Source organism: Orcinus orca, chromosome 13 (assembly GCF_937001465.1).
Source record: "Orcinus orca chromosome 13, mOrcOrc1.1, whole genome shotgun sequence".
NCBI lineage: Eukaryota > Metazoa > Chordata > Mammalia > Artiodactyla > Delphinidae > Orcinus > Orcinus orca.
Genome location: NC_064571.1, coordinates 73,268,452 through 73,282,860, shown reverse-complemented (window position 1 = coordinate 73,282,860; position 14,409 = coordinate 73,268,452). Strand labels below are relative to the sequence as shown.

At 47.0% G+C, this 14,409-nt stretch overlaps 1 protein-coding gene across 2 annotated transcripts; it reads left to right on the top strand.

Annotated features, from left to right (window-relative positions):
- The first annotated feature begins 973 nt into the window (after positions 1-973).
- FKBP1B (FKBP prolyl isomerase 1B) lies at positions 974-12,226 on the top strand. Of its 2 annotated transcripts, none has more exons than XM_004268083.3 (4): positions 974-1,148; positions 4,703-4,750; positions 10,447-10,559; positions 11,573-12,226. In XM_004268083.3, exons 1-4 carry the CDS (start codon positions 1,112-1,114, stop codon positions 11,615-11,617), a joined length of 243 nt encoding a protein of 80 aa, XP_004268131.1. In that variant the 5' UTR covers positions 974-1,111; the 3' UTR covers positions 11,618-12,226. The 2 variants fall into 2 exon arrangements, with proteins under 2 accessions (XP_004268131.1, XP_004268130.1); XM_004268082.3 differs by having other exon boundaries at positions 980-1,148; positions 11,618-12,226.
- The last annotated feature ends 2,183 nt before the right edge of the window (positions 12,227-14,409 follow it).

The window sequence follows — 14,409 nt, the reverse complement described above, 5'->3', positions numbered from 1 at the left end:
ACAGCCAACCCTCCTTCAGCGATGCTGATAACCTGAAGTTTCTGCCCCGACCATCTGGGAGACAAGGAGAACACCTCTAGGGCCCACTCTTCTTTGCTCAGGCTTTTCTCCCCATGCCTATCTTCCAGCACCATAGCTGGAAGAATCATACCTTCATATCAATTTTTGCAACAGTGCATGAAGAATGAGAAAAAGAGAGAGAAAGTCCCATTCATTTTTCAAACAAATGTTACCTTCTCCAAAAAAATACCTTTCCAGATTCTTATGTCTCCTTTGGGTGGAGGTGAAGGGTCTGGTAGAACTCATTCATTCATTCATTTATCCCACAACTTAAATCACTGCACGCCGTAACTGTTTGTGTCCCTGCCCATCACAGATTCAGTTCCTCTAGGACAGCAATTCTGTCTTAATTCAGCCGGTATCCCCAGGGCACAGTTCTCTGCCTTGAAAGGTGGGAGTCCACCTGTGCGTACGTCAGAACTACGCAGGATGGAGAACAGTGGTTTAGGGGGGGTGGGGTAGAGTCAGTAATTACTGACTTCTCCTCCACCCCCCGCCCCCACCCCTCAGCTTGCCCCTGCAGATTCGGACAGCCTAGCTGGGGTGGGTACCTCTCTGGTGCTTCCATGACGCTCTGAACGCTATGGCAGTGAACGCAGTTAATGAAAGTGTTGGTTTAGTTGCCGGTCTTCTCCCCCAAGTCTGTGAGACCGAGTTGACCGGCCCCCCTCACCCCAGCTTAACACAGAGTAGGTGCAAGATAAATATGTGTTGAACGGATGGATGGATGAATGGATGGATAGATGGGTGGGTGGATGCGCACGAGTGTCTGCATGCCTCCCGCAATAGCCTGGTCAAGCTCCCGAGCAGCCGCGTCAGGGTCCCTTCCCCCGAGCCCCGCCCCGGTCGACCCCACCTTTCCGCGCCGCTCCGCCCCGCCGCCCCCTTCCCGGTGGCCCCTCCCCGCGCAGGTCCCGACTCCAGCCGCACCTCCTCCGACTCTGCAGTGGCGGCGGGGTGGCGAGCCGGAGCGCCAGCGGGCCAGGGCCGGAGCCGAGCCGGGGTCGGGGAAACAGCGGGGACCCTCGGAGGCGGGGCCAGTGGGACCGCGATGGGCGTGGAGATCGAGACCATCTCCCCGGGAGACGGTACCGGGTGGCGGAGCCGGGGGAGGAGGAGGGGTCTCGGGGCGGAGCCCGGCGGGCGGGGGTCCGATTCCGAGGTGGCGCGGAGGGTGCTGAACAGGGAGAGCTGGCCTAGGATGGGGGAGGCGGGAGAAGACCCTAGATGGAACTGTTGGATGTCTAGCACACATCCTTCGCCATCCCCTTACGCGCCTGCTCACCTAGAGGAACGAAGGCGGCGGCTAGGAGGCTGGGGTCTGCGGCCCGCCACCGCCCCGGGGGCCTCGGGCTGCCGCTGCCCGCGACTGGAACCGCTCGATTATCCGCTACTCCTGATTTCCTAGGGCCGTTTTTTAGCTCCGCTTTCCCTGCCCTGCTGGTTGAGCTCTGGAAACAGGGGAAAGGACCTGCTTTGGGGTATCTTCTGCTCGGGGCAGCCCCCTTCTAACGCGCCCGCCTCCCGGCCTCTGGTTGGGCGGCCCCCTGCGATCTGGGCGTTGAGACGCTGTAGGGACCGACCCAGTCTGGGAATGATGGAGCGCTTCTTCCACTGCTTCTGCATCTTGCTTTATCCTCCCTGTCCCACTCAGCCTCTCCGGCCATCCTGTCCACTCCCATGGCTTTCATTATGGGCTGCAAACCGATGGTCTCCAAACTTAAGCCTCCAGCCCAGGCCTCCAATCTGAGTTCCGGGTGGTCCATTTATCCAGCTGCTGCTCAGCCTCTATCTGCACATCCCACGGATCCCTCAAAGTCAGCAAGTACAAAACAGGACTCATGCTCCTGGTCTCCCCCACTCCCTAGCACTCCTCTGTGTTCCCTTGTTTCCTGCCTCAGGATTGGCACCAGTCACTTTCCCAAGCCAGACATTACAGGCATCACCCTTCTGTAATTGAGTTTGGATGTGCCAGGAGTAGCTATTTCTTTATTTCTTAAACCAACCTTAATTCAGACTGGAGTCCTCATTTCTGCAGGATTTGACAGGCAAACTGCATGTCAGACATTATTGACACTCCCCCACCCCCGGGAAATTGGAGGGACTCTTGGTTCTTGGCCACCCTCCTTATTGAAAAGCAGTGGTCCCTAGAAGTCCCAGCCACAACCTTGGATCACCCATGGGCTGCAGGCTTCTTTTTCCATGCTGGGAACCATGGTGCTGTGCCCCAGGAAGCATCTCCCTGAGGCCTTTTTACCCCCCGGGGCACTGCCATAGAGTTCTGCCAGTGGCCTCCAGGCCTCTTCTCCTTTCCCTGGTTCAAAGAAGCCTTTAGAGTTTTCTCTCCTTATCCTCCCTCCCTGGCTAGACAAGGGGCATTTTCTCCTGAAGGGGGATCAGATTTTTAGGGAAAGCCTGGAGGAACTTTGGCCTTCTGCTTTAAGCTCAATCTAAACCCCTGAGTCAAGAAAGCACAAAAGGGCCAGCTACCATGCTATAACCCAGAGGGGGCAATGTACCAATTAATATTTCAATGACTACGCTGCAGTGCTGGGGATGCCTGCCTTGGTGGAGCCCACACCACATCCTGCCAAGTTCTTCTGCTGAATATCTCTAAGGCTCCATCTCCTCAGCCCCTGCCCTAGTTCAGGCCAACATCCTCTCTCACCTGGATTTCTGCACAGTCTCTAAACTGGTCTCCCCACCTCCATTCTCACCTCCTGGCCTTCCATCTGGCCTCCCACCCCACCCCCACCATTTTCCCCACCACAGCCTGAGCACTCTTTAAAATGCATATTTGACCATGCCCCTCCCTGGGCATAAAACGTTTTAATTAATCTTACTTTTTCTCCAGGCAGACAGTGATACAGCCTCCTGTTACCTTCCATGCTAGAGCCTCATCTCTTACTACCAGTACCTACCCCCACCACCAACTTTTCCTCCGGCTTTATCGAGCTGCCTGCCAGTTGTTAAATATACCAGTCATTCTGCAAATATTTATTGAGCATATACTGTGTGCTAGACCCTAGGATTACACAGCAGGGAACCAGACGGGCTCCCACTACTGCTCAATTTGAAGCCTTTGAACATGTGGTTCACTCTTCCCAAATTATCTCCCTTACTTCCTTGGTAAACTACTCATCTTTTAAGACCCAGTTTAACCATTATCTCCTCTCTGATACTTTCCCTGCTGCTCAGTCAGTCAGGTGCTCCCTCCCAAGGGCCCCCATCTAAATGTTGGCTCAGCTGTTAGCCCTCACAAGGCTTTAAATCCCACTCAAATTTATACCTCCAGTGCAGACTCTCCATCTGTCTACTTGTAGTACAAATTCACATGTCTAAGAGGAATCTTAAGATTGCCACCTGCACAAATCTGTTCCTCATCAGCCTTCCCCGTCTCAGGAATCAGCTCCTCCATCCTAAATCAGCTCCTCCAAACCTAAAACCCAAGCATCGTGGTTGTTTTCTCCTTCTCTCTCATCCTGGACCCCATCTCCATGCCATTAGCATGCCCTGTCATCTCCAATTCCAAAGTATATTTCCAATCTATTTTACTCTCTTCTCTGCTGCCAACCACTTTAATTCAAGCCATCATTGATTTTCTGTCTGGATTATTGCAACAGGCGCCTAACTGTCCATCCTACACACAGCAGCCAGAATGATCTTATAAAATCTTAATTCAGATTATGTCATTCTCTTGCTTAAAACCTCCAGTGCCTTCCTGCTGCACTTAGAATTAAATCCGGCTCTGCAAGGCCCTGTGTGATCTGGCTCTTTCCCACTTGTCTCCACCTCCTTCCCTTCTTTCCAGTCATCTAGGCTCCTTACTGTTTTGTAAATGCACTGATCCTTTTCTGCCTCACAGTTTGTGTACTTGCTGCTCCCTCTCCCTGCAGTGCTTTTCCCAGCGTATTGCTCATCCTTCAAGTCTCAGCTGAAATGTCATCTTCTCTGAAAGGCTGTCCTGGACCACCCATTCTAAAATGGCCTGTCCCACTGTATCTCTCTGTAATTTATCATTGTGTTTATTTAGAGAACTTATGACAATCTATATTGTCTTGTTTATCTGAGTATTGTTTGTCTCCCTCCATTAGAATGTAAACTCCAAAAGAGTAGGGATCTTGTCTGTATAATTCACTGGTGTATCCCGAGATCAGGCCCAGGCCTTGCACACAGCAGGTATTCAGTAAATATTTGTGAATGATTGTGTTTATTCATCCTTGTGCACAGTCATCACCCTGCATTATAATCTATTATTTATGTGTCTGTTTCCCTAACCTCATTGTGAGTTCATAGATTGCTCTGTGTCTCTGGAATCTAGTCCAGGCCTGGCAGAGAGCAGGCTGTCAGAAAGGTTCGTGGAATGGACAAAGGAAAGTAAAAAGAGCAATCAAAGAAAGGAAAAGGACCAGGAGAGAGTGGAGTTGTGGAACCCAAGGAAATAAAGGTCAAATCAAGGCCAGAGAAGTAAAGTGACTAATCTGGCTCGTACAAAGCACAGAGCCAGAACTGGAACCATGGGCATCTCCATGGTATGGAGGGGAATGTGGGCCAGAGCTCTTGGTCACAATCACACCTGAAATGTCCCAGGCGGCTTTCTCCAATGTGCTGTTCATTCATCTATTCTCATGTCTCCTTGCAGGAAGGACATTCCCCAAGAAGGGCCAGACGTGTGTGGTGCACTACACAGGTAGGCTTCACTCCCTGAGCCCTCATCCAGACCTGCCCCTCCCCAGGCAGGTCTCTCCTCTGATATTCCTCTCCAGAGGTATCAGCTCCCCCAGACCAGGCCCAGAGCCCAAGGCAGCCAAGTCTCCCTCTGACCAGCTATCCCCAACTCCTCCCAGCCAGGCTTGAGGGAATGAGAAAGGGGGCTTGCAAGGTTAACCCCTGCCCTCTTTTTTTTTGCGCGGTACGCGGGCCTCTCACTGTTGTGGCCTCTCCCGTTGCGGAGCACAGGCTCCGGACGCGCAGGCTCAGCGGCCATGGCTCATGGGCCCAGCCGCTCCGCAGCATGTGGGATCTTCCCGGACCGGGTCACGAACCCGTGTCCCCTGCATCGGCAGGCAGACTCTCAACCACTGCACCACCAGGGAAGCCCACCCCTGCCCTCTTATACCACCTCCATTCCCCTTCTGTCTGTTGCAGGCATGGTGGAGCCCTGGCCCTCCTGGTGCTGTCCGATACTTGGAAATTCCTCTTACAGCTCTGAGAGCCCTGACCCTCCCTGCAGACTCCCTTTTCATCCTACAGTGTTATTAGAGCAGAGGAGGTCAGCTTCCTGAGAATTCCCTTTCTTTTTTCAGAAACAGACTATTCAATTCAGCCTACTGTTATTGATCACCTACTGTGTGTGAGATGCTGTGCTGAGCAGTAGGGGCACAAAAATGAAACAAGAGGATCCCTACCTTCATTGGGCTGGGGGGTGGGGGTGGGGGAGGGCAGGAAGTCAACTGGAGGCTCTGACGCAGTGTGAGGCACGGGTGGCAGTGGCTGTGTCAGGGTGCTGTGCGGCCAGAGCAGGCCCCACCTCTGCTGAGCCCTCTTGGATGATCTGCACTGGAAGGCCAGGTGGGCTGAGATCCTGAGGACCACTGGCGGGAAGGTTACAAGCAGATGTTTGTTCTGGGGGTTGAGTGCTCTGCCTTGTGACCTGCTTCCCAACGTGGCAAACTTGGTGACAGCCACTTAGCAGACAGCAAGGCCAGTTTAATTCCTAGGACATAGTCAGATGGGGCCATTTTTAGCAGTTCTCTGGGCCAGTGTGAAGTGCCAGGTTGATTCTAGGCAGACAGTGTGGGTATTTCTCAACAGCTGTGTTGCCGGTCGCTGACGTCAGTGGGCTGGAGCTGTGTTTTATCTCCTGGTGATGTGGCCTAATTACCATGAGTCTTCTGGGGCCTCTGACCTGTGTAATTGATTTATCTGTTCGACATGTTGCAGACAGACCAGTCCTTGTCAAGTTACTCAAACCACAACATCCTTTTGCAAAGACTTTTCACAATACATACAGACAGGAGGCAATGTGCATTAAATACTAACATCAGCCATGAGTGGCTCTGGTCTGGGGAGGGATTGTCTCATCAAACCCAGCAGGAGACTGTATGGGACTTTTTGGTAAACTTTTTTATTATATATAAATACAGTAGAGAATATAACTCTAAGATGAACAGCTCGATGAAATTTTTCTAAAGTGATCACACTTATGTAACCACCCCCCAGATCAACAGACATTTCCAGCACCCCCAGGACTCTCCCTCTTGCCTCTTCACAGTCATTACACCTCCCTAAAGGTAAACAGCATTCTAACTTTTTGTCCCTGTGGATTGATTTCACCTGTTTTTGAACTTCATATAAATGGAATTGTAGAGTATGTACTCTTTTGTGTTTAGCTTATTTCATTCATTATGTCACTTTTTTCACTTTTTATGTCTGTGAGATTTATCCAGAGTAGTTTGCTCTTTTTTATTCCTGTACAGGTCATTGTATGAATATATTGCAATTTATCGTTTCTACAGTAGATGAACATTTAGATTGTTGTTCGTTTTTAGCTATTATGAATTGTGATGTTTTTTGGTGCACGTGTCGACATTCTGTTTGGCTATATATATGCAGAAGCGGAATTGCCGGGGCACAGGGTTATACCTATGCTCAGATGTAGCAGATCCTGCTGAACAGCTTTCCAAAGTAGTTGTGCCAGTTTCCACTGATACGAGCAATGTCTGAGCATTCCAGTTCTACATCCTCATCAACACTTGGTGTTGTCAGGCTTTTGTTTTGTTTTTGGCCTGTCCTGGTGGTTTTGACTTGCACAGCCCTGATGATTAATGAAGCTGAGTACCTTTTCACGTGCTTCCTGACCATTTGGATATCCTTCTTAGTTTGCCCAAATTTTGTCCACTTAAAAAAAAAATTTGGTGGTCTCTCTTTTTCTTATTGATTTGTAGGAGTCCATCTGTATCCTGGATATGAGTCCTTTGTTGGTTACACCTATTCCAGACATCTCCCATGCTATGGCTTGCCTTTTTACTCCTTTATTGGCATCTTTTGAACAGAATTCTTCTTTTTTTTTTTTTTAACATCTTTATTGGAGTATAATTGCTTTACAATAGTATGTTAGTTTCAGCTTCACAACAAAATGAATCAGTTATATATATACATATATTCCCATATCTCTTCCCGCTTGCATCTCCCTCCCTCCCACCCTCCCTATCCCACCCCTCCAGGCGGTCACAAAGCACCGAGCTGATCTCCCTGTGCTATGCGGCTGCTTCCCACTGGCTATCTACCTTACGTTTGGTAGTGTATATATGTCCATGCCTCTTTATCGCTTTGTCACCGTTTACCCTTCCCCCTCCCCATAGCCTCGAGTCCATTCTCTAGTAAGTCTGTGTCTTTATTCCTGTTTCACCCCTAGATTTTTCATGACATTTTTTTTTTAATTCCATATATATGTGTTAGCATACGGTATTTGTCTCTCTCTTTCTGACTTACTTCACTCTGTATGACAGACTCTAGGTCTATCCACCTCATTACAAATAGCTCAATTTCGTCTCTTTTTATGGCTGAGTAATATTCCATTGTATATATGTGCCACATCTTCTTTATCCATTCATCCGATGATGGACACTTAGGTTGTTTCCATCTCTGGGCTATTGTAAATAGAGCTGCAATGAACATTTTGGTACATGACTCTTTTTGAATTATGGTTTTCTCAGGGTATATGCCCAGTAGTGGGATTGCTGGGTCATATGGTAGTTCTATTTGTAGCTTTTTAAGGAACCTCCATACTGTTGAACAGAATTCTTAATTTTAATGAAGTCCTACATATCATCAGTCTTTCCTTTATAGTTAGTACAGTTCAGAAATCTTTGTCTATCCCTAGGTCATGAAGATGTTCTTCTATTTATTATTTTATAGAAGCTTTATTATTTTATCTTTCATATTTAGGTCTGTGACTCATCTGGAATTGATTTTTTTTTTTTTTTTTTTTGCGGTACGCGGGCCTCTCACCGCTGCGGCCTCTCCCATTGCGGAGCACAGGCTCTGGACACACAGGCCCAGCGGCCATGGCCCACGGACCCAGCCGCTCCGTGACATGCGGGATCCTCCCGGACCGGGGCACGATCCCGTGTCCCCTGCATCAGCAGGCAGACTCCCAACCACTGCGCCACCAGGGAAGCCCCTGGAATTGATTTTTATGTGTGGGTGAAATAGGGGTTCACTTTGATGTTTCATTTTCCCCCATATGCATATACAGTCAATCACGCAACATTAATTAAAAAAAAATCATCCTTTATCCATTGCATTCAGTGGCACCTTTGTCAAATCAGGTCACCATGTATCTGTGGGTCTGTTTCTGGACTGCATGGTTTTGGATGAACCTGCAGCAGTAGATAACAGTATATGGTCTGAAGTGGATTAAGTCATATGAAACCTGAAGAAATTGGGGAGTGAGCAAATCAGTCTTTAAATGGAGTGTGTGAATGTGTGTGTGCACCTATCCATATATGTATTGTACAAGTATGTGTCTGTGTGAATGTATTATATCTGTGTATCTAAATATTTTCCTAGCATCTGGCCATCGGGGTTTTCTTCTGAGGGTCTATGCATATATGCATGTGAGCATGCATGCGCATCTCTGAATATCTTAGCAGCCTGTGTGTATGCATGAGTTTGTATTTGATCTCCTATATTTGATACAGAAGGATCCATCTGTTTGCATCTCTGTGTAGCGATAGGGTTTTCTTCTTTGCCTGATTTAGTACCCAGGGCAAGAGCACAATTTATTCTGCCCAGAAAATAGGTAAATAAGAATGTCTCTTGTATACATTTATGTTGTAGAAATTAGGAAGTGGAATCACAGATGCTCAGATACTGAGCAGGCCCAGACCTTTCATGTTAAACATGGCAAATCTGAGGCCAAGAGAGAGGAAGTAATTTGCCTCACTTCACACAATGAGTTAGTGTCCGGGTGAAGTCAGAATCCAGTCTCTGAACTTACAGGCTAGGCCTTTCTCTGGTCCCAAACTGCCTTCTGTTGTGGTCCAGGGGCCACAAGAAGTCATGGAATAGCATCATTTACAGAATGTCTGATCTTTGAACTAGAGACACCAGTAAGAACAGAAAATAAAAAAGCAGCTCTTGGGTCTTAGGCAGCTGGACTGAGACAACACATGTACATCAGGGATGACAAGGTATTTGCAGCTGGAGGCTGAGGGGTGCTCCAAACTGCTAAGACAACACTCGGGGTGTTCTGGGTTCACATATCTCTTTTGTATGAGGTCTGGAGGCCACCACTGACTGGCTGGGTCACTTTTTTAAAAAAAAATTTATTTACTTATTTATTTTTGGTTGTGTCGGGTCTTAGTTGCGGCATGCGGGATCTTTCATTGCGGCGCACAGGCTTCTCTCTAGTTGTGGTGCGCACAGGCTCTAGAGCGCACAGGCTCAGTAGTTGCAGCTCATGGGCTCTCTAGTTGTGGCGCGCAGGCTCCAGAGCACACGGGCTCTGTAGTTGCGGCACGCGGGCTCTCTTGTTGTGGTGCATGGGCTTAGTTGCCCCGCGGCATGTGGGATCTTAGTTCCCCAGCCAGGGATCGAACCTGTGTCCCCTGCATTGGAAGGTAGATTCTTGACCATTGGACCACCAGGGAGGTCCCTGTCTGGGTCACTTTACAGTTACAGTTCACTGTAGTAAAGGATGATATGACCTTTGGGTTTTGCATGTTGGGGGAAACTTGGGCAGACCAGGTGCGGACTCAACCTGAGGATGAAATGCCTGGGAAAACAGACCTTCAGGTTGAGGCAGCTCCATGATAAAAGTTGCAATGTGCAGAAGTACTTGAGAAAGGTATAACCTGAATAGGGCAGGGAAGGGAAGGAAGGGAGGGCAGAGAGAAGGTTATCAGGCAAACAGTAGCTAGATCTTAAAGTGCCTGGATACAATGTAGGCATTTGGATTCTGCCTCTGGGGAGTTACTGAAGTATTTTAAGCAAGGGAGTAATAGGATCAGGTATGTGTTTAAAAAAAAAAAATCATTCTGGGTACAGTATGGAGAATGGAATGGAGGAGTAAGAACAGAGCAAAAAGGCCAGTTAGAGTTGGTTCCTGTACACAGGTGAGATATGATGGTGGCTTGATGAGGACACAGGGTGGTGGTAATAGAAATGGAGAAAATAGCTGGACTCCAAAGATATGTAGGACTTGGTGATAGGCTGTATGTGGAAGTATCCAGGTTTCTTGCTTGGCCAACAGGACGGATGGGGAGGACTGAAAGACAGAAGGTTTGTACAGAATAGGAATTCCATTTTAGACATGTTGAACCTGAACTGGAAGTTAGCTCATGACCACAATTATTTTCCACCCTATCCTTGCTTTCACAGGAATGCTCCAAAATGGGAAGAAATTCGATTCATCCAGAGACAGAAACAAACCTTTCAAGTTCAGAATTGGCAAACAGGAAGTCATCAAGGGTTTTGAAGAGGGCGCAGCCCAGGTAGGATGAGGATCCTTGTTAAGGGGGATTTGAGGAGCTGGGGTTCTGGGCTCAGCACTCTGCCCTCCACCCTCACCCTATCACAGACCACTACTGCTTTGACTCCACTGTCAGGCATGGTGATGCCACCTAGTTTCAGTCGTGGCTTTGTGTCCCCACCCTTTTAGTTGCCAGCATGACTCCTTTCTGTCACTGGGGGCTCTCATCCCAAGCACATCTCCCCAGCTAGTTCTGAGCAAGCCTGTGAGCTACCAGCTGTTTGGGACTGAGGCAGCAGAAGAGTTGGGGTGGGGGAGGCCAAGGTGATTTTTTTTTTAAACTTAAAAAAAAAAACCCAATTTCAGACTTGCAAAAACATTGCAGGTAGAGTTCCCATATACTCTTTACCCAGCTTCCCCAAATGTTAATGTTTTACATAACCATAGTACAGTGATGAAAACCAGGACATTAACATTGATACAATACTATTAACCAATCTATTCAAATTTTTGAGTTGGTTATTCAAAATTTAAAAATCGATTATTCAAATTTCACCAGTTATCCCACTAATGCCAGACAAGTTCTTGAGGACTGCTGTGATGAGCCCTGGTTCAAACTCTTCTTCTTTGCTCTGTGAAGTCATGTGATGCTCCTTGCTGTGGCCTCTAATCTCTAAATCTCTCTAATGAACTGCTTCTATCACCTACTTGAGCATGTACATGTACATGTGCTCTTTATACACCTCTTTAGGCTTCTCTGGAAGAAGGAAAAATTATGAACAAATAGAAGTGTTGGGCCATACACTAATTGAATAACCAGCAGTGTTTGTTGGATGAATGAATTTGAGACTACTTTGTAGAAGTTATTTTCCCGCAGTCAAGTCTCTGTTAGTCTGAGGCACAATCTGCATTTGTTACAACTCTTAGCATCACTTCAATGTGCCACGTATAAAACTCATCTCAGATCTTCAGAGTTACCATGAGGATGGTTTGGGAAAATGCCATAGTTATCTTACCTTTTTCTTTTAAATCAAGCTGGGTCCTCTTTCTCCTCTCCCCATCTGCCCCCATCCCTGCTAGATGAGCTTGGGGCAGAGGGCGAAGCTGACCTGCACCCCTGATGTGGCGTATGGAGCCACGGGCCACCCCGGTGTCATCCCTCCCAATGCCACCCTCATCTTTGACGTGGAGCTGCTCAACTTAGAGTGAAGGCAGGAAGGAACTGAAGGTGGCTGGAGATGGCTGCTGCTCACCCTCCTAGCCTGCTCTGCCACTGGGACGGCTCCTCCTGCTTGGGGCTCTTGATCAGTGCGCTAACCTCACTGCCCCAAGGCATTATCCATTCTCTCTGCCCAAGTTGCTCTGTATGTGTTCCGTCATTGTTCACGCGCATCTTTGCTTGAGGAAACTTCAGTTGCAGATTGAAATGTTTCAGGTTGTGCATTTTGCGTGATGCATGTAGTAGCCATTCCTGATCACAGAACAGATTTCTTGTTCGCACAATCTACACTGCCTTACCTTTACTTAAGCCAGACACACAAGGTGCTCAGACATGAAATGTACATGGTGTACACAGAGGGACTTGAGCCAGTTGCCTTTGCTGTCACTTTCTCTCTCAGAAATTCTGCTGACTTAAACGATGTCCTTTTTGGAAATGATATGAAAAATAAAGGCTCTGTGCTTGACAAATTCCTGTCCATCCTTATTGAAGGTAGAAAGTGCTTTAAGGACCACGTAAGTCAGTTGCCCTTGGGAAAAGAGTGGAAAGGAGAAGTAGCCAGGAGAGTGATAATAAATACAGTACAGGTTTCCCCCACTATCTGAAAGTAGAAAATAGAGCATTCCTATGAAGCCTTTTGTAAGCTGAAATGGTATAAAGCGAAGAAGCAATTACCTGAGGGCACATCTTGCTTACTGATGCATGAAATAAATCGAGATAAAAGCACAGATACTCACAGACACAGTTCAAAGCTATGACAGCTTGATGCCGAGATGCTGAGTATAGTTCTTGGGGAAGGAGCTTGGTGGTGTCACTTTCACTGCTCAGGGTTCATACTGCCTCTATAATGGCTCTGAATGCTATTTTTGCTTTTCTCCTTTTTTCATAAAAGCAAAAATCCTTTCTGGATTTCTTTCGTGCAGCAAAAACAGGTACTCCTGTAGGTCTTTCCTAAAAGTGAATTAGCGTGAAGCAAACTTTCGAAAAGCAGCGGATACTTGTAGCTCCGACGTACCTATTGTACTTGCTGGGCCTTGTTCTATTTTTAATTTTTTCTAATTTTAAAATAAAATTACCACCAATCCTCTAAGCAGCCCCACAAGGTAGGTTATCACTTGCCACTCACCTCACAGGCTCAGAATTCCCCTCTGAGTAACTAAAGGAATACATTGTGCTCAAAACCCACAGTTTAGCAATCAAATGTGGGATTTGAAACTTTAGGTGATCAATCATGAAATCTACATTCGGACTTAGAATAAGAAGGATGAGCTCCCTTCTTGGAAAAGTGCATTTTGTGCACCTAAAGAAATGAGGGTGTGTTAGGCCTCAGAGCCACACACTAACTCACATTAGGAAGTTACTTTTGAAAATAAATGTGTGCTTATTTTCATGTAGATTTGCTCTAACTTTACAGTGGGGAATTACTTCTGAGAAGAATGTATGATTTTGAACTTGTTTCCACATATGCTGCTTATTTTAATCTACATTTATTATAACTTACAGGACTTTCCAGTTAGGTTTTACAACCAGCCTGCTTATTGATATGCGTTAGTGTATGTCAGGGGAGCCTGTGGCAATGTAGCTAAGAGATTTTTCTTTTAGTTGGCATGGGTGAGAAAAGCTCTTGGCCATAGTCAGAGTTATTCTGTCAGCGATGTCTTGGAATTGTTTCAAGACTGAGGGAGGGGCAGGTAACAGGTACTGTTAGTTTCCTTCATAGACTCATTGATAATACGTCACATGACGATACATGTGATATGGGGACACAACATCTTGATTATTTTATGTATCCCTTTTGTCTCCAAGAAGTCCTGGCTGTATTCCCCTGCTGAGGACTGAGGAGTTAATGAAGATGCAGTGCTTTAAGATGCAGAAAATGAAATGAGAAAGGGGCTGCTTTGCTTTTAATCACCAGTCCCTGTGCTCACCTCTGCAGTGGGACCAGACCAGTCAAAAGGTGCTGCACTCATTCCTTTCTGGGGGGTTTCCTTCAGAATGTCTTGGTTCCTAGCTTTCCTCAATGATACAAATGTCTATAATTTCTCAGAACTCAGCCTGTATAAAAGACAGTCACGTTTTCTGCTGTGACACCAATAGGATAACTAAAAATAGCACCAAGGACCATTTCAGGTGCCCATTATGGAGTCACATAAAAGATCTCAGTCTAGAGTATTTATAGCCAACGTGGTAACAGGAGGCACTAAGAAGAGGTGGCGGGGTGGGGGGGGGGAAGCAAATACCTACTGGCTAGCACCTGGAGAGGATATGATGCTAGGCTTCACAGGCCCTGCTTTACTGACACTCTTAAAACTGCACCTTCAATGCCTGGTGCAGAGGACTGATTGTAACTATGTCCTCAGCATTTTACTACACACAGACATGGCAGAGCAGAGGCTCAGTATTTGTCCACTGAATTAAAGTTCTTGTAACATAACTGGAACAGGCTAAAAAATTTCCAAACAATTAGAGGGCATTTTTTTAAACTCTTAACTTCAGGTCATGAAATTCAACTAACAGATATATTAATCAAAATGACAGACCTGCCGTAACTGTCAGTAGAAGGAATTTCCCCTTTTATTAATTTAAAACAACTTATACTAGGGGCAAGTCAGTCTGCCATTTAGACAAATCACACTATAAGTCTAATTTGTCG